General features: G+C 47.4%; 1 protein-coding gene and 1 long non-coding RNA gene across 4 annotated transcripts; one reads left to right on the top strand and one right to left on the bottom strand.

Annotated features, from left to right (window-relative positions):
• Nucleotides 1-92: 92 nt before the first annotated feature.
• LOC117803324 lies at nt 93-5,550 on the top strand. The gene is made up of 2 exons (XR_004627030.1): nt 93-800; nt 1,649-5,550. It is a non-coding gene; the product is annotated as an uncharacterized LOC117803324 (long non-coding RNA).
• On the bottom strand, nt 1,624-19,895 carry VPS11 (VPS11 core subunit of CORVET and HOPS complexes). Of its 3 annotated transcripts, none has more exons than XM_002929594.4 (17): nt 19,614-19,895; nt 10,989-11,641; nt 10,256-10,404; nt 10,028-10,163; nt 9,536-9,699; nt 8,503-8,750; nt 7,600-7,801; nt 7,066-7,217; nt 5,911-6,097; nt 5,138-5,284; nt 4,837-5,025; nt 4,568-4,729; nt 4,211-4,350; nt 3,923-4,125; nt 3,625-3,796; nt 2,264-2,486; nt 1,624-2,136 (listed from the first exon to the last, which is right to left on the bottom strand). In XM_002929594.4, exons 2-17 carry the CDS (start codon nt 11,173-11,175, stop codon nt 1,972-1,974), a joined length of 2,826 nt encoding a protein of 941 aa, XP_002929640.1. In that variant the 5' UTR covers nt 11,176-11,641; nt 19,614-19,895; the 3' UTR covers nt 1,624-1,971. The 3 variants fall into 3 exon arrangements, with proteins under 3 accessions (XP_002929640.1, XP_034521825.1, XP_034521826.1); XM_034665934.1 differs by having other exon boundaries at nt 10,989-11,437; XM_034665935.1 differs by lacking the exons at nt 10,989-11,641; nt 19,614-19,895 and adding an exon at nt 10,796-10,944 and having other exon boundaries at nt 10,256-10,427.
• Nucleotides 19,896-20,052: the final 157 nt, after the last annotated feature.

The following is a 20,052-nucleotide window of genomic DNA, read 5'->3' as shown; positions in this document are numbered from 1 at the left end:
CTCGGGGCGGGAATTAGAACGATTGCGACAGAGACGACCTTGCCCACCTGTTACCGCCCCTACTCCGCCGGGCTGGTAGGGACACTGGGTTCTCGTCCGCCCCAGTCTTCCTAGCTTGAGACCCGGGCCTACTAACTGTTCAGTTCTTTTACATACACCTCGTTCTGAATCAAGAGTACTGATGGTCAGCGACTAAAACCTGCTCGCCAGATTCACCCACAGAGCAAACTCTGCAGCCCCCCCGCCCCCACCCCCACCCCCAGGGATAGTCAAGCCAAAGTTAGCCCTGACCAAGAGGAAGAATATTGACCCTAAAACGCTGCGTTGTAAGTAAAGCGTCCTTGTGCCACGACCACGCCCCTTCGGCTGGATTCGACACCTCCAAATAAAGAGGAAGCTCCAGAAAGTTGGCCAGCTTTCTACAGCTTTATTTCCTTAGCCGCACAAGCAAATAGTGCAGCTTATGCGGTGCTTCCCTGGTTCCGTTAAAACGTAGCTCCGCTACAACCCTAAGTAGGCAACATTCCTATTTTTTAATTAAGGAAACTGGTTCAGAGATCAAAGGTCATGCCTAAAGGCAAATAACAAATGGGAGTGCCAACACATTATTGTTAGTGGGAAAGTGTTAGGAAAAGCACTTTATCCACTAGCGGTATTAATAACCATGTACTGAGCACCCACGTCCTAACCACTATCAAAAGAACTGGACACTCATTCACTCTTTCGGCCTTCCTAAGAGCTCTACAAGGAAGGTGTTCTCATTCCTGACGTACAGATGAAGAAACCCAGGCTCAGAGGAGGTAAGAGATGCCCTAAATCAAACTAGGATTCAAACTTGGGTCAGCTGACCCAGTATTATTTTTAGCCACGATAAATATAGTGACCCTACCTCTCCTAAATACTACCTAAAGCACAACGTCCAGTTACCTTCTTGGGCTAAACAACCCCATAGGAGCAATTTTCCTTTAAAAAATTTTTTTAAGTAGGCTCCATGCTGGGCTTGGAGCACAACGCGGGGCTTGAACTTACAATCCTGAGATCAAGATCTGAGCTGAAATGAAGAGTTGGACGCTTAACCAACTGAGCCACTCAGGTGCCCCAGAGCAATTTTCTGACAGGCAGCGTAACCCAAATTATAGGCAGACACCTAGCAGCACAAACTTCAGCTGGCAACTTTGAAGAGGAGGGGAAAAAATGTTTTAGGAAAGTCCCCTTTATCCTGCTTATCATCTGGTACTAAATCCAGCAAGACACCAACCAACCCATTCTGAAGGCAGGTCTAAACCCCAGGGTCCCCACCAGAGTCTGCCTCCTGCCTGAATACGTTGTTCAAACGAGAGCCATAGAGACCAGCTTGACTGCAGAGCAGGCACTGTTTTGGGGGCCTCAGTCCAGGCTGCTCTTGGAGCAGAAAGGTATTAGGCCCTTCGCAGAAGTTTTTCAGTAAATCGAAGTCTAGTAGGCGCCACAGGCCCCACGCATTACTGGAATGAGGTCTTGTCAACATGGTCTTCAAGGAACCGTGCAGGAAAGGAAGTGGAGTTCTACCAGAGCAGAGGAAAAGTACATTTTGCACAGCTAAGAATCACCAGGAAGTCCCCAGAATAAACCCTTCAACCCCCAAACTATTATATTCTTTTATTTATAGACTCTGGGAGCAAGGACCCAAGCACAGCCTGGTGCTCTTGGAGAAAGAATAAAGCAGCTATTGTTCATACTCAGAGGTTGCTGAGGTGCCCTCCCCCGCTGGTCTGGAATGATCCACACTGCTCAAAAAGTCAACAGGAGGAATGGCGGGCTGGCCAAAGAAGGAAGGAGAAAAAGAAAGTCCCCTTTACTCCTGAGGGCTATGGCATCAGATCAGGGTGGAGTCCTGGGCACGTCTGCCTGATTCCTACGCAACAGCCCTGCCTCCGTCCTCCGTGTCTCCGCTGCTGCACCTCCACTCTCACACCTCTCCCCACAAGCTGCTTAAGTGCCCCTCCTGGAGTGCATGAGCAGGTCCCGCTGCAACCCAGCCTCCAGGCTTGCAGTGAGCCTGGCCGTGGGAGGGTCGGTCAGGAGAGTCAATTTGTTGAAAACACCTCGGCCAAAGTAGTCCGCAATCACAGAGAAGCTGTCGTTGGAGCACTTGAGCTGCAGGGGAAGAGGAGAGAAGAATCAGAACCGTGGGTCTCCTGTCCTCAGTGAGGAGGAGAGAAGCAGCTAATGCTCCTGTGATTTGCTCGGCGAGTGGGGCAGTTATCCACGCACTCACACCCACCTGGTGCTGGAACTGATCGTGCAGATCACGTTTCTGTTCCTGGGCCCGGATCATATCCATGACCTTCCGGTTTTCAGGGAGGCAGGTGGGGCAGTCGGCATCACTTTCTGAGTAACTCTCAAAGCAGTGTTGGTGGAAGGAGTGGCCGCAGAGAAAGTGGACTGAGGGCAACTCCAAGGCACTGTTACAGATGCTGCACTTGGTCTTCTGGAAGATCTTCGGACTGCAGCAAGGGAGACCAGAAAGGAGTGGCCAAGAGTGAGGGCAGAGCCAAGAGCCAGGTGCAGAGAGAAGGTGGCTGGAGTCGAGGACAGAGGTCCCTGGAAGGGACTGCAAGGTTCTGCCCTGGTCACCAACAGGGAGTCAAACGAGGACACCCACCTTGGGCCTGCATGAGTCTCAGCACGCCCCCTGCAAGGCCAACTAACGCTTTCAGTTTTCACAACTGCCACTAAATTGTCCTTATCTTTTTCTTTTTTTTTACTTGAAGTATAGCTGACATAGGTCATGTTAGTTTCAGGTGTACAACCCTGTAACTGACGAGTCTGTATGTTATGCTGTGCCCACGAGTGTAGCTACCATCTGTCACCACCCAGCACTATGACCACACCACTGACCCTGCTCCCTATGCTGCACCTTTCATCCCTGAGACTAAGTCCATAATTGGGAGCTTATCTGTCTTTCAGGTCTTTACTAAGATGTCACCCTTCCAGTGAGGCCTTTTCTGTCCACCTTATACACAGAACATACACGCGCTCTGCACCCCACTCCCCTTCCCAAACTCATTTTCTCCTTCGACCTCATCACCATCTAACATAATATTTTGCTTTCTAATGTATGTTTCTTTCTACGTTGTAAGCTCCATACAACAGGGCTTTTTGTCTGTGTTGTGAAGAATAGTCCTTGGGCCATAAAAGGGGCTCAGTAAATATTTGTGGGATGAAAAAACTTCTCTAATAAATATTTTACAATGTTAAGGGCAGATTAAAACTTAAAAGTAGGAGATTAATATATAGTATAAATATTTCTAAATTATCCACTTTCTGTATTTTCTAAAGCAAAGTTTTTTACTTCTGAATGTCTTCCAACTACACCTTAGATATACGTTTAGGAAAAGTAATACATAGACTCCTACAGAAAGAAAAGTACCTGCCGCAACATAACATTCTCCAAAGTCCGATAAAGAACGACCTATGGAATAAACCATTCTTTGGCAATTCCTCCATTAAGACAGATCTTTAAGAATGAAATGTTTGAACATGCTCCCTCTAACCCTCTGCGAAAAGTATTTAGTGACACCTGATGAAGAACAAGGTCATCCCCTGGACCTCCATACGTATCCAGTTGCCAAAGCCAAGTACCTCGCCTTGAGCTCCTGGATCTCCTGGCGGATGCGCGTGGTCTCCTCTCGGTACCGCCGCACCCGGAGCTCGTCCTGTGCAATCTGCTGGCTCTGTTTCTGCAGTTTTTGGACCAGGTAATCACGGATGACAGACAGGGTGGCTGTGGAGTTGTGTGCCAGTGTCTGCACCACTGGGTCCAGAAGGAAAGGAGACAATGAAGCCAGCCGCACCCCCTGGATGGAATGGAAGAGCCCCTGCCCCAGAGCTGTCGGCGGCCCGCACGCTCTCACCCCCGCCACCCCGGCCTCTCGAGTACCTAGTAGGGGTGGCATGAGGTTCTTGTTCTCAATGTGCTTCAGCACAGCTGCCACGTACTCCTTGCAGTCCTCCTCCTTCCGGGCGAAGTAGCTGAGTGCCTGCTCCCACAGGGAAGGCTCCTGCTCCCCGTGGCGCTCGCACACGGCCACCACCTGCCGGTACTGCTCGTGCTGCATGTGGTAGTGCATGATCTGCTGGAACCTGGGGCCGGGGCAGGGCACACCTCAGCGGCTGCCCCCGGAAATCTGGACCCTGCCCCCTTCCCAGAAGTTTCCCCACATCTTACAGCTTCCCCTGTTCATAGAGGTAAAGGACCCCATCCTGGAAGTCGTGCATCTGGCAGAGGACCAGGGCCTTGTCAAAGACGTCGCAAAAGCGGCCGCTCTTCAGCAGGGAGATGGCCTCTGCATGAAGCTTCTCTTTGACCTGGGGAAGGAGGAGAGAGCTTCTGGCCAGAAGGGCAAAATCACAGGGTCTCTTGGAACGAGGCAAATCAACTACCTCTTCAACCGCCTCTTCACGGGGGACCACTTAGCGCCCAGGGGTGACGTGTTACTGGTCTACAGAAAGTGGCAAAAGGCAACCACAGAAGGTGGAAGAACGGTCTTTCCCCCAGCACCTCCCCAGCTTTGCCAGGCCTCACCTGTGGATCTTTCTCGTGGGCCCAGTTCTGCAGTCGCAGCTCCAGCAGCGTGTCATAGATGCCCTGTGGTGAGTCGGGCTGGACTTCACTCATGTGTTCCAGGAAAGCTTTCAACTCTCGAGGGTTGTTAGCGAAGATGGGGATGAACTCCTCTGAGTTGGCCTGGGATGGGGAGGGGGGAGGGAGGAGGCGGAGTGAATGGGCGTGGTACCCTTGAGGCCCCTGAGATGATCCCTGCTCTCCAAAAGCCATTCTCCCTGAGGTCTCACCCTGCAGCCTGGAACCTCCCGATCGCCTCGGCCTTCGAGGCTAGGCTGGTAGTCCGTACAGAGTCCTTTCAGCAGCTGGGTCGTCTGCTCTGGTATATGATGCATGAGGATCTTGCCGTAGCGTTTCATGTTGCTCTCAGCTTGCTCAAAAGGCAGCTTGCCGATATACCGCAGGGCTTCCTGATAATTCTGTGCAGAAGTAAAGGGCAGAGGAAGGCTGTGCTCCTGCCTCACCTACCAGGACGCACTCTCATCATTCCGAGAATGTCCTAGAAAAAGAACAGGTCTCTGTCTCACTTACCTTGATGTCCTCTAGCTGGATCTTTAAGTACCATTCGTGATGTGCATGGTTCTCAGCCAAATAGAGGGCATGGGAGTAGTAGCCAGCCTGCCGGAGGACCTTGATGGCTGTCTCCACATCAAAGTGGACTTCACTCTCGCTCTTTGTCTGCCAGGGAAACATTAGACAAAATCATTCACAGAAACGGGGTTGGGGAAGGGAGAAGAAACATGCATCTGAATCTAAGAGCAGATTCTTCTTCCTTTTTTTTTTTTTTTTTTTTTTAAAGTAAGCTCTAGACCTAATGTGGGGCTTGAACTCATGACCCAGATATCAAGAGTCACATGCTCTGCTGACTGAGCTAGCCAGACGCCCCCAGATTCTTAAGGTAACAACAAAGTCAAGGCCAGGATGGTGGAGGACCAAAAAAAAAATTAATAAATAAAATCCATGGTTTTAGAGCATTATGTTCTCTTGCTTCTCAGAAAGTTGCTAAGAGCCAAAGTCTTCCTCTGCCCCTACTATTTCAGGGACTCCTCTGGGGACCCAGGGGTCTCCCAGTGTTAATTCCCTGAGCTTACACACTATGGGAAGTTCAAGGATCATAAAACAAGAAGGGAGATGGGATAGAACTAGCAGGAAAGGCTGTTCCTCTTCCCAGTTTATAGACCAGAGGGGTCCTGGTCCCCAAATAAGGTCAGCTCTTTCCTACATCTGTGGAAGGGCAAGGCCTGGTGGAGTCACCTCGTGCTCAGTGGGGCCCTCAGGGAATCTCCCACTACCCCACCCTGCACCTTGATGAACTCCTCTAGCTTCGAGCTGTCCTTGAGCTTGGTATAGCAGTTGAGCAGCAGGGTGGTGTGGTCGGCGTTGGCCAGGGACTGCCGGTGCAGGGTCTGCAAGTAGGCGGTCAGGTTGTGGATGCGCTGGGCATCGAGAAACTTGCGGATCACATAGGACGGCTCCAACTTTCCAATGGTTCTGGAGAGACACGTGCATCAGACAGTATCTGGATCAGTGTACTTCTCAAACTTTCATGTGCAGAGGAATCACTTGCAGATCTTCTTAAAATGTAAATTCTGTATCAGGAGGTCTGGGGTGAGGCCTGAGAGTCTATTTCTTTCTTTTTTTTTTTTTTTTTTAAAGATTTTATTTATTTATTCATTCAACAGAGATAGAGACAGCCAGTGAGAGAGAGAATACAAGCACGGGGAGTGGGAGAGGAAGAAGCAGGCTCATAGCGGAAGAGCCTGATGTGGGGCTCGATCCCATAACGCCGGGATCACGCCTGAGCCAAAGGCAGACGCTTAACCACTGTGCCACCCAGGCGCCCCTGAGAGTCTATTTCTAACAAAGACCCAGACAATATCAATGCTACTGGACTGTGGACCACATGAGAAGCAAGGCTCCAGAGCACTGATTCTTAAAGTTGGCTGAAAACAGGAATTCTATAGAGGTAGGGAAAGGAACTAGACAGGTTGCCACAACCCCTTACTAACGCAGAAAATTCCAACAATTAGTACCAAGGGAAGAAACTGTGGAAGCCAAGAGATGAATACCCTTTCTCTTAAAAGAATCAGATCAAACAAAAAAAATTTTTTTAACTAAGCTGTATGCCCAACATGGGGCTTGAACTCACAATCCTGAGATCAAGAGTCGAATGCTCTACCAACTGAGCCACCTGGGAGCCCCCAAAATAAATATTAACAAAGGACAGGTTGAAGTTTAAAACAAGTTAAAACAAGAGGGACTCATCAGCTCAATTGTTATCTTGGTCATGTAATATTTAACCCTTTGCAATTGAGTGTACTGTCTTCTCACTACAGCCATCACAGTTCCTGCAGAAAGAAAGGGTGGTTCCTGGTGGAGTCTGTTCCCCTCGCCGAAGCCCAGGTGTTAGCCTATCTGGCTGCATGCAGAGCTATATCCTAAAGCGCCCCAAGACTGACCGGATATACTGCTGAACAGCCCCATCATGGTTGCCCTTGCTGTAGAGATGGTCCCCATACTGCATGAAGATCTGGGCCAACCCATCACTGTCCAGGTGCTGGCTCTTGGCCAGGTTAATGGCCATCTCAAATAGGTTCTTCTTAAACAGCATCTGGAGGGGGAGAGATTAGAAAATTGGTAGAAGCCATCCAGAGAAGACACCTTCCCAGAATGCACCACAACACACAAGCCAGACAGTCCTGGAGTTCTGATCTGCCTAGATCCCAGACGGGAAGACCTCTCAGATACCCCCAAGACCAACATCACCTTACCTTGCAAGGCTCTTGGCAGACAGAGTGGACTCAGGCTCCCAGCCATTATCTTCCTCTAAGATCTCATCCCAGGCCATTTACCTTGTAATTCTACCCTAAAGGATCTGGGTAAGGCTGTACCCCAAAGGGAAGGAAACACCCTGGCCAAGGTGACTTGGGGAGCCTGTTCCTACAGCTGCATCTAGGTGGCTGTGGCCAGCTCTGGGAACCTGGTGGCCTTGCCTCCAGTTTGGTCTGTGTGTCCTTCTCCTGCAGTGCGTGGACCCGCCCATCCCGCGTCAGCACGTACAGGGAGCCCCACTCAGCAAGCACATCCACTACATCCTCAAAGACGGCGCTATAGGCTATGAACTTGTTGCACAGGTCATAGATGTTGAGAATCTGCTTGTCGGAGCTCTGTGAGTCCCTACTGGTAAACTCTGACCTGTAAGGAAAAGAAAAAGCACCAGAAATTTGTACCACCTCTGTCTCAGCAACCCCTTACATCACAACTGCGGTGCTGCCCGTTCCACCCCGAACAAACCACCCTTTGGCCCCTCTACCAGCATATCCCATAAGTCCAGCGTTGCACTGGCAGTTGTAGGAAGAGATCTTACCCTTCAGGATCCTATGGTTAACATCAAGCAATAGATTAAAAAATTAAGAACGTCCAAACGCTCATTCGTTTAACATAATTAGCACCTGGTCAATAGGAGACGCTACACTTAGTACTGAGTGAAAACTAGCATTGACAGGGATCACTTCCCATAGGTGGAAGACCCTGCCGCCCCTTTCAGGTGGCTCAGAATAAAAATGCTGTGTCCTGCACTCCCAGCCCTTTCCAACTTCTCTCCTACTCGTTTCCTTGTTCCTCCACCCAATTTATTTTGACGGAAGAGTAAAAAAAACAAAAAGCGGTCCCAAATTCCTTGGAACATTCTAGTGTACCAGAGCTGCTTAGCAAACGTCTATAGCAAAAATACATTTTTCAGTAAAAACGTTACAACTGAATCTAGGTGTGAGTGTAAACTACATAAAACCAAAGTAGGAGATTGACAAGATCCACATATTAGGATTTTAAAATCATGTGAATTCTGGGGAACAAAGATAGCCCTACTCCCTTTCCCTTCTCCCTGGAGTCCTTACTTGGGAGAAACCTTCCGGTCACGGGAGACAATGACAAGGTAGCCTCTAAACCAGTGAGCGATGAGTTTATGGCCCTCAAAGGCAAAGCAGGGCCCACGTTCATCAGGCTGGTACAAATAGACACATTCATCCCCGGCCACTATGAACTGCAGGTCCTGTGAAGGGTCGCTTAGGGCTGAGCAGCGCAGGCCACAACCATGGGTGTCCAACTCCACACGAGGGTAGTCCTTTCCAGAAACTATATAGGACTGCGAGAAGAAAGGGGTTAACAGGCTCCCTTTCAGGAGGGGGCATCTAAACCTTCCCAAAGGTATTCCCATCTCCACACTGGCTCTCTTTTTAACTTGTAGCACCCTAAGACTTTCCCTGACTGCTTGCTTTGTCCATTAACCACCACCCATCTATTAAATATATAAGCTGGGGGGGGGAAGCGGCGCCTGGGTGGCTCAGTCAGTTGAGCGTCTGCCTTTGGCTCAGGTCACGATTCCAGGGTCCTGGGATTGAGCCCCCATGTCATGCTCCCTGCTCTGTGGGGGCCTGCTTCTCCCTCTCCCTCTGCCCCTTCCACCCCACTTATGCTTCATGCATGGGCGTGCGCGTTCTCTCTCAAATAAATAAAATCTTTAAAATATATATATAGATATAAAAGCAGAAACCACATTTTTTTCCTGTGTACTATCACTACCTACTAACGGAATCCTGCCACCCTAAGAAATACAACAATTTTGAACTGTTTTACCAAAAGACTATTCCTGAGAGTAGCTGTTAGAAATGAGAAGAGTACCAGGAACCAGCAAAATAAAGCAACTTGTCCAATATCACTTAACAAGTTAGGAAAAAAATTCAAGTCTTTAACTATAAGCCCTAATTCTGACTCTTCTTCATCTCTTAAGTGAAGAGATAAAATATTAAGCAGGGCAAATGACTCAAGGCTACAAGAGGAAAAATTTAAGAACCCTACCTCTCTTGTCAGTTCCTTACCCTAGGCCCCTGGGCAATGGAGAACCCTTTCCTGCCTGCGCCTAACTCATACCTGAACGTTCTCAGTTGTCACAACAAACAAATGAGTGGTTTTTCCTGCTTGGCGAAAGGCCAGCCCAGTTACAGGATAGTTGCCCTTGTGCAGGATTTGGGTCTTGCTGTGCCGGTCCCGGGTGATGTCTCCTTTGTTCAATGTAACACTGCCATCTGTGAAACCTGTAGGAGAACAGGAAACAGCACTTCACTGAGGCTGAAAAGATCAGGAAGCACAGAAGGGGAAAAAGACCATTTGAGGCACTTGTTGGAAGTGACAAACTTTCTCCTCACCCCCAACTTTTCCAATGGTTAACATAAAAATCGGTTCTCACAGACTCTTTTTCAAAGAACAAAACTGAATACTTTCCCACTCCAAACTTTAATATCTCAAAGGCCTGAGGTTCAGTACCAAGTGATCTCATTAAAACAACGACGACAAGCTGCAGAAGCAACTCTGAAAAAGAAATCTATAAAGAATCTCAGAGTGTTAGCTTTGCCTTCTGCTTACCGATGGCCATAAAGTTGAGATTTTCATGGACAGTCAAACAAGACACAACAGTCGGCTCTGTTCCTGGGATGGCAGGGAAGATTCGGGTGCAGAGTGGATTGCCACCATCTCTCTTCTCCAGGTTCCAGATCTTCACCTGCGAACAGACCTCAGATGTGTGAATGCTAGTCCCCTCCAACAACCGTTCCTAGTCTTCTGGTCCTTTCCCACTTCCTTTCTAGGACTCACCAGGGGGTTGATGCCTTCTTCATCTTCACCAACAGATGCCAAAATATTGTGCTGCTTCAGTTGGTACAGGTGTGTCACCCGCAGTTTGTAGGCCTGGAAGCCTGTCAGCTGTAGGGAGCGAGGCAAGAACCAGATTTGGCCTTCCATATGTGCAGAATAGTCAAGGAGCCTCCTTTCCAAGGAGAGAGACTTATATTTAGACCAGAACCCAGATAACTACTAACATACATTCAGCTCTTTAAAACTTTCAAGGATTTTCCCACATATCACCTCCAGAAAGTCCCCACCTTTGAAAGAGTGAAAAAGAAGGCCAGAGTTTAGTAGCAACACTATGAAGAACGAAGCAGTAAACTCTTGGTCTCATTTATCTCCTTGCCCACCATTTGGGCAGGGGAGAAAATGACACCTTGCACATTCATCTTGTAAAGACTACTTGCATCCATTGTTTTGACTGATCTTAAAAGTAACCCTGCCAAGTTGATATTTCATACCCCTTTCACAGATAAGTAAACTGAAGCCCAGAGAGGTTAAATGACTTGCCCAGGACTGCTCAGTTGGCAACAAGTTAGAGAATGCACTTCCTTCTTTCTTCCCTCAAGCCACAGAAGAGCACTGGGTGCCCATCTAAAGGAAAGTGGCACGCAACACGAACCCCTGTGCCCGACAGATGCCATCCCTGCTGGATCTCTTCAGGGATCCGGGGAGGGAACAGACAGCTCCAGAGGAAGGATATCTCCAAAAACTAGGCTCCCTCGGCCCGAGTCGCAGACAGTGATGCCGGGAGGGAGGCAAAGGAACTTGGAAGCAGCGGGTCCTGAGGCAGGTGCAGCCGCGGGAGCAGCCCCATCATTGCCTAGCGGCTCCTTCACCAGCTCCTTGTCGAAGAAAACGAAGCGCCGCCACTGCAGGTAGGCCGCCATTTTGGCCGAAGGTCCCCGCCTCTGGGAGAGAGGTCATGTGAGAGAAGCGCTGGATCACGTGACGGGACAGCTTCCCGGAGCCTGACTGCACATGCGCCCTGAAGTCCGGTGACAGCTTCCCCAGGGCGGTGGGCGGGGCCGCGTGAGGTAGGTTTCCCAGCCTGTAACTCGCGGTGTGCCAATTTGCTGGCTCTGTGCATGGACTGGCTAAAATGCTTCTGAAGTGCTGGACCCTCCACCTCTTTGAGCATCAGCTTCCAACCTTAAGTGCATGGGCAATGAGAGATCAAGATGAGGAATTATCAGGGCGATCGGGTGACTCAGTCGGTTAAGCATACGACTGTTGATTTCGTCCAGGTCTTGGGATAGAGCCCCGCCTGGGGTTCTGAGATCCGCGCAGTCAGCTTGAGATTCTCTCTCTCTTCTTCTGCCCCCTCCGCTGCACTCTCTCTCAAATAAATAAAATCTTAAGGAAAAAAAAAAAGATGAGGAATGTTATGCGCCTTGTGAATTGTAACCCATTGTGCTTAAGTGCATTATGTCCCGAGCTGTTTGAGACATAACTGAATGAAGGTATATGAAACTGTTTTTTCAGCTGTAGGAGTGGAGAAATAAAATTAGAAGTTTGGTATCTGCCACCGGATACAGATTGCGAACCACAGTCAGTGTCTTACATTCGTGTTTGTGTTCTTCTGTCCCAGTGTGAGGCATGAAGTAGGCACGTATAATATGGTTCTTTACGAAGCTAGGAAATACTCATGGTGTGGGAACTCTCAGGAACGTGGGCTTTCTTTCCCTTTCTATAGTGGGAGGCTATGGGACATAAGCCGAACACAGGGAAAATGCCTGGAAGGGGCAGCTCTGCGAGCTAAGTGATTTAACAAGTGGCAAGTGTCTAAGATATTCCATGGCCACCCACCATTTCCATCTCTGGCTAAACCAACTGTTCACATGGAAAACTGTAGGTGTAGGGTTTGTGTCACAAGGAGCTATGTACAGGAGTGACAGTCATTTTGAGATAATATGGACATGTGAAAAAGTGACCATGTGGTTGGTATTTGTGGAGTTTGTTTTGCACCCCTCTCCCCCACAGCTTTTTATTTCCAGAACATTTTACTCTTTATTCCCACCAGCTGGAGTTCCCATTGAGCGGGGGCTGTGTTTTGTTTACCAGGAACCAGTCCTAACAGAGCTGGTAGATATTCCATGTTTGGTTGAAGGAATGAATGTGGATGATTTTCCTCTTACCCCATCCTCTCCACAATCGGGTTGACAGAAAAGGTAGTGCCCATTTGCTAAAGAGCTAAGTGAGAGAAAGAAACTGTCTCGTCACCAGCAGGCACATGGATTTCCTGACTTCCGGCTCAGATTTCTTTCCTCTGTCACAGTTTCAGGATCTGACCCCATGGGCGGAAGCACAAATGGGGAGTAGACTGGACCCACTTTCACCTGCTGAGTATATTTTGTACCATTCATTAACATTTTTGCATAGTGTGTATATGTCATTTGTTAAGACTGTGAATAATATATGTTAAAAGAAGCAATGTGGGGGGTGCCCGACTGGCTCAGTCGGTAGAGCATGCGATTCTTGATCTTGGGGTCATCAGTTCAAGCCGACGTTGGGCACAGAGTTTACATTAAAAAAAAAAAAAAGCAGCAATGTGAGGAGAGAGGGTGAAGGGTGAGTGAAACAGGTAAAGGGGAATGTCTTTTTTTTTCAAGATTTTATTTTTATTTAGAGAGAGATAGAGAGCACACAAGCAGGGGGAGGGGTAGGGGGAGAGGGAGAGAGAGTCCCAAGAAGACTCTGGGCTGAGCACAGAGCCTCACGTGGGGCTCCATCCCGAGATCGTGACCTGAGCCAAAATTAAGAGTCGGACACTCAACTGACTGAGCCACCCAGGTGTCCCAGGTAAAGGGGATTAAAAGGTATGTGTACAATAAATAAGACAGGGATGTAATGTACAACATAGGGAATGTAGTCAATAATATTGTAAAAACTTTGTATGGCAACAGATGGTTAACTAGATTTACATGGTGACCATCTTGTAATGTATATAAATATCAAATTGATAGGTTGTACACCTGAAACTAACACAATGTTGTATATCAATCATTTTTCAATAAAATAAAGAAGTAATCTGAAAGCAGAGATGTGAACAGCAGAGTGGCATCTTTGTTGTTGACTTGGGTGCTCCCCCTACTGTCCAATGGCAGAGGCCCAGAGTCTTCCTATGATACCTGAACCTGGTAAGGCCTCTGTCCATTTGGTCTTCTTCTTCTTTGTTTTTTAAGATTTTATTTATTTATTTGACAGAGAGAGAGAGAGAGTACAAGCAGAGGGAGCAGCAGGGAGAGGGAGAAGCAGGCTCCTGCTAAGCAGAGAGCCCGACTGGGGCTCGATCCCAGGACCCTGGGATCATGACCTGAGCTGCAGGCAGACGCTTAACTGACCGAGCCACCCAGGTGCCCCTCCATTTGGTCTTTTTTTTTTTTTTAAGATTTTATTTATTTATGTGACAGAGAGACAGCCAGCAAGAGAGGGAACACAGCAGAGGAGTGGGAGAGGAAGAAGCAGGCTCCCAGCGGAAGAGCCCGATGTGGGACTCGATCCCGGAATACTGGGATCACGCCCTGAGCTGAAGGCAGACGCCCAACAACTGCGCTACCCAGGAGCCCCTCCATTTGATCTTCTTATTGATGAGGGTACAAAGGCAGGAATTAGTGACCCACTGCATCTCGTCAGACTACCTTCCTTCCTTTCCCCCTTTTGACAAACATATATCATGTACTCACTGTTCCTGCAATTGTACTAAATGCCCAGACTATAAATATGAACAAGACATGATTCTTGCCCTTTAGGGAACTCAACCACCACCACGGGAGACAGACATAGAAAGGACTGACAGAGGCACCTGGGTGGCTCAATCAGTTAAGTGTCTGCCTTCAGCTCAGGCTGTGTCCGGGGGTCCTGGGATGGAGCCCCCAGTAGAGTTGGGCTCCCTGCTCAGTGGAGAGTCTGCTTCCCCCTCTCCCTCTGCCTGCTGCTCCCTCTGCTTATGCTGTCAAATACATAAATCTTAAAAAAAAAAAAATGGACTGACGGTAACCAGTCCTTAATTTTATATAATGAATTATACCTAACAGAGTGCTTTTCGCCTTTTATGGACTTCTCAGAGCAACCATTTACAGAAGTATCATTATCTCTGATGAGAAATGGAGTCTCTAAGAGATTCAAGTGACTCTTCCTGGGCAAGCACATCAAAGTTCTTCAGTTCCCTAACCTTTAATTAGATGCTTTTCTGAAGTGTGAAACTGGGCTATACTTGTCAGAACATACACCAGGATTTGTCTTTTTGTTATACTTGTCTGAATCCAGGAACTTCAATATAGTGAGGAAGATAAGCAGGCAAACTGCACAGAAAATGATATACTAATTCAGTTATAGTTCTACATACGGAGAACTTGAGTTCTGAAGGGATTAAAGATAAAGAAGCAATTCAAGTCTTCAGCTTGAAATTAAAGAGATCACAATTCAGAATCAAAGATTGCCTAGCCATGGCCTCTTTTCGCCTTCAGCAAACTGCTGTCCGTGATGTACAGAACAGTCATATCCACTGGAGCAAAACAGGAACACTTTGAGTTCTGGCTGCAAACTTTTATTTTCTAGCAGTCCATTTTGCTTTTTCTCATCTGACTCTCGGGGTAGAAACCATTTTCCACACTACTGAAAGGTCTGGGTTTTTCTCTTAGCCCCCAAAAGGGCTAGCACAAGTTTCCACTTCAGCAACAGGAAGGTCAATCTAAAACAAACTCAGAAAGACACCTGGGGGGCTCAGTTGGTTGGGCGTCTGCCTTCGGCTTGGGTCATGATCCTGGAATCCTGGGATCGAGTCCTGCATGAGGCTCTCCCCTGAATGAGGAGCCTACTTCTCTCTCTGCCTGCCACTACCCCTGCTTGTGCTCTTTCTCTCTCCCTCTCTCTAACAAACAAACAAACAAATAAATAAAATCTTAAAATAAACTCAGAGGTCTCCCCATACAGGAGAGCCCAGCTTCTAAAGCTACAGTGAAACAGGAGGAAGCAATTAGCTGAATATTGATTGTAAAAATCTGGCCCACAAAAGAGAAAGGAAATTCCCCATGAACTTGGCAAAGCACTTAATCAAGGTTTTAACACCACAGTAGTGCCCATTTTTAAGTTGTATTTTTCCCAACCAAGATCAAAAACAAGTAGTTAACTAATGTCTATTTGGTGCTTAGGACGTCGCGAGCGCAGTGCTAAGCACTTCACCCCCTCCCCCACATCAGCCCTGTAAGGCCTGTACCAGCATGTCGCTTTTAATGTCGTAGAAACTGAGGGCAGGAAAGCTAAACAACTTGCCTATAGAGTCACACAGGTAGGAAGTGGTGTTTACTGGCAAATCCAGGTCTGTCCAACTCTAAAGCCCCATATTCTGGGTGCTTGATTTTTTTTTAGAAGTCATTTCTGTAAGTTTGTTCATAATTCTGCGTGACATTCTATGTGGTCATGAAATCACAGAATTCAAGAACATTAAAAGTCTTGCTTTCTCTTGACACATAATCATCCCCATCTCAATGCAAAGTGTGAAATGTTCCCAATCCTTTGTCTCCTCATCCACTCCCCCCATCCTATTCAAATTCATAGTATCAGGACTGTAGAAACGCATCAGTATTCTTAATAGTGTCTAAGGATACAGGGACTGTCATTCACTATTGCGGGGAGCACATACGATAAATCTTTCTGGAGGACACCTTGGCAGAATGTATCAAATGCGTAAAGAGGAATTTAGCCTGCATAACCACTTCTAGGAATTTATCCTAAGTCGATGATAAGGGGTAGATCTGCATAAAGATTTGTCAATAAAAGTGTCTACTGCAATTTTATAACAGCAGAAAAAAAGGAAACAACCTAATTGTCAAATATGAATCTTGGTAAATACATTATTGCAGTTCTTCATGCTGCAATTCTATAGATAGCCACTGAAAATTCTGTAGAGAAAAAATGACATAGGAAAATGTTCTCAAAAAATTAAATGAAAAACAGTCACAAAATATTATCTCCATTAAAGTTTAAAGTGTATGTATGGATATACAACATGATGCTAAAAGTGTTTAATTTAGAAAATTCAATTGTGGGTGGTTTTTATTTTATTTTTTGTATTTCCTACGTTCTTCCAGTTTTCTTTAGTGACCATATTTTTGTAATTCTAAAACCACTGGTGAGGAAGTAGAAAAAAACTCATCTGGTGCAGCTTCTCCTGCTGAAAGTGAGTTTTCCCCTGCTTAAGGGTTCCAGCAAAATCAAACCCTCTAGTCTTTTTTATTTTCTTTTTTGAGAGAGAGAGAGAGAGAGAGAGAGAGAGAGAGAGAGAGAGAGAGAGAGAGCATTCGTGGGGAGGAGGAGGGGATAAGAGGGTGGTGCAGAGGGAGAGAGAGAATCTCAAACAGGCTCCATGCTGAGCTCAGAGGCTGATGCAGGGCTTGATCTCACGGACGTTGAGATCATGACCTGAACCGAAATTAAAAGTCGGAAACTTAACCGACTGTGCCACCCAGGTGCCCCAAACCCACTAGTCTTTTGTGCACGTACAAAATATTTTTACAATTTCTACTGAAGTATAACATATATGGAAAAGCATACATACTGCAGCCCATTAAATTTTCACAAAGCCATTGCAACCAACTGCAAACAGAACACTGCCAGCGCCCCAAGAAACCTGTTATGCCCTCTTCTAAACACTACTACCCCACAAAGTAAGCACCATCTCCACTTCTATCACCATAACTTAGTTTTGCCTGGTTTTGAATTTTATATTTAAAGTGAAATCATAAAGGATGTACTCTTTGGCTTCTGACTTTTTTCACCCAGTATTATCTTTGTGGGATTCATTTAAGCTGCAGAATATAATAGTAGACCATTTCTTTTCATTTCCGTATGGAATTTATATTGTGTGAATTCACCACAATTTATTCACCCATCCAACTATTGATGGGTATTTGGGTGATATTCAATTTGGGGCCGTTATGAATGAAGCTGCTGGAAACAGTCTCTTGGTGAATATACGTGAAACATTTGTTACATGTAAACCCAAGGGGGGGTTGCTGGGTGACAATTAATTTTTAAAATTCTCCTGAACCAATATATTTGCCCTGATCCACATTGCCCTCAGCACATGACATACTTGCATGGGTTATAATGTATGTATATGCCTTTGCTAATGTGTTCATTTTACTCTTCTGTAAGTTTGGCACATGTCCTGCAAGATGGCAACTTGTGGGTTTCTGTTCAGTGTAGGGGAAGGGATGTAGTCCTCAAATGTTGCTAACAAGTTATTCTGAACAAGAACTAGTGAATTCAGCTGCCTTGGTCAATCTAAATCAGCTGGTTTACCTTAAAATGTTGTTTTACAACATGTTCTTGTGAAACACTATTCTCCTCTCTGATCAGAGAACAAAACAGGTGACTCCCCAGAGCACTCGCACCTGCTGCACCTCCCAAGGGGATAGATACCCAGGTCGAAAACCGTCACTGCAGCAAACCTCTGCTCCCACCAAGGACACTCTGGGGGTGGGAGCTCAGAAGCAGGGTACACTGACCTTACTGCCCCAATTGGCAGCCGTTCAATAGGTTTTTAATAAGTTCACTGAAACCATAAACGTATTCGTTTCACAACAGACTGACTTTTCCAAAAGCAAGGACACAGTCACCTCCATCTGTGGAATCCCACGCCTAGTGCAGTACTTACATATGACAGAGGCCCAATAAATGTTAAAAATGCATAATGTTTGAAATGGATGGAAAGAGGGGCACCTGGGTGGCTCAGTCAGTTAAGCGTCTGCCTTCGGCTCATGTCATGATTCCAGAGTCCTGGGATGGAGCCCCACATCGGACTCCCTGCTCAGTGGGGAGTCTGCTTGTCCCACTCCCTCCTCCCTCCCCCCTCCTCGCTTGTGCTCTCTCTATCAAATAAATTTTTTAAAAAATTAAAAAAAAAAAAGAAATGGATGGAAAGAATCTACCTTCCCAGATAGCTACCCAAAAGTAGAGTCAGTCATACAGAAACAAAATCTTTCTCTGTGGAACTGAAATGACAACATATATGTCCATCACTGCAGCTAAACCACCCCCATGCTCTGGAGTGTTCCACAGCAGTAAACAATGAAGTGAATCTTCCTACACTGACATGGAAAATGCTCCATGATTTGTTCTTAGTTACAAAAAAGAAAAAAGAAAAAAAGCAAGTTGCAAACAGTCTAATTATGTAACAGTTTATCATTTAGAAAAAAGCAAAACCTACATGTTTCAAGACACATATGTAAGTGAATGCACAGGAAGAGGCCCGGGAGGTTACACATCACACTGATAATAGCAGAGAGCTTCAGAGATGAGGTTGAGGATGGTATCAAAGGAATTTATTTCTCCTTGTTTCTACCAAGGTCTCCATATGAAGCCTGAACAATACACAAATTGAAGAAAAATCGACTTCTCCTTGGTACTGCCAGTAGGTTTATCTTCTAAGCATAGATACCTGACTACTCTGTCTCCCCAAGTATCATGAAAAATGTAGGGAAAGAACAGATTAAATCAGAGTTCCTTAAACAAGTCCTGGCAGTTACAGCCAGGGCCTTCAAGGGAGACTTCTGTAAAAGGAGGCCTGGAGTCGATTTCGGGAGAGGGAGGAAACAGGAGACCCATTTTCCACATTTAAGAAATGTGAGCTCAGGGGCGCCTGGGTGGCACAGCGGTTAAGCGTCTGCCTTCGGCCCAGGGCGTGATCCCGGCGTTGTGGGATCGAGCCCCACGTCAGGCTCCTCTGCTGTGAGCCTGCTTCTTCCTCTCCCTCTACCCCTGCTTGTGTTCCCTCTCTAGCTGGCTGTCTCTATCTCTGTCGAATAAATAAATAAAATCTTTAAAAAAAAATAAAATAAAATAAAATGTGAGCTCATGTCAATAAAACGGGGGGAGGGGACGCTTTCCAAGGACTGTGAACATTTCCATGGGGCTGTAAAAATACATAGAAGGGAGGGAGAAGCGCCAAATACCTGTCCGATATTTGGCCAAATGCCGCCAAATACCTCTGTACAAGTACAGAGGCAGGAAAAGGGAAGATAGACAAGATTTAATGGAATGAAAACATGAGGCAGTGCATTTATGCTCAATTACTGCCTCACAAAAGTATCTTTTGTGTACAGCGCTTTGCATTTTGGAATATTCTGTCTCATACAATTGGAGCTTAGAGTAAGGAGTCCAGGCCAAATTCTGCCGCTGATACAAGTGTTATCTCCGTCCCACTAGCGAACCTCTCTTTTGGTGGCTTTAGTGTCATCGGTGAAACGGGGCGGGGTGGACTAAGCCTGTAGCTCAGCCAGCCATTCTAATTTCTATCCAAAGCTTTGGGCAGTTCAATACCAACCAGCAAGCGAGCGCCTCTTCCGCGTGGCTGCGGAGGGGATGCGGGTCATTCCCACTCTTCCGCCGGGGCTCCCCAGGTGACCGGAGGAAAGGCGGACGAGTGCGGCGCTGTCCGTGCGCCCACTCGCACCGGCCTCGAGCCACTCCCGATGCCAGCAGTCGGGCACCCAGCGCCGAGGCCGGAAAGGTCCCGGAGCGCACCGGGGCGGGCGCCGGGCCCCGTCACGTGGTCCAATCCCGGCCAGCGTCGGCGGTTTTCCCCCAACTGGCGGACTGGCCCCTCGGCGGCCTCCGGAGCCCGAGCCGGCGACGGAGGAGGGGACGGGCCTAGGACGTGGCCCAATGGGAGCGCGCGCCGGAGCGGCGGGGGCGGGCCGGGCGCGCGGCGCAGGGCCGGGCGGCGGAGGCTCCAATGAGCGCGCGCCGCGTCCGGGGCCGGC

This window comes from Ailuropoda melanoleuca, chromosome 8 (assembly GCF_002007445.2).
Source record: "Ailuropoda melanoleuca isolate Jingjing chromosome 8, ASM200744v2, whole genome shotgun sequence".
NCBI lineage: Eukaryota > Metazoa > Chordata > Mammalia > Carnivora > Ursidae > Ailuropoda > Ailuropoda melanoleuca.
Note: the sequence above shows the minus strand (reverse complement) of the source record. Positions and strands in the feature narration are given on the sequence as shown.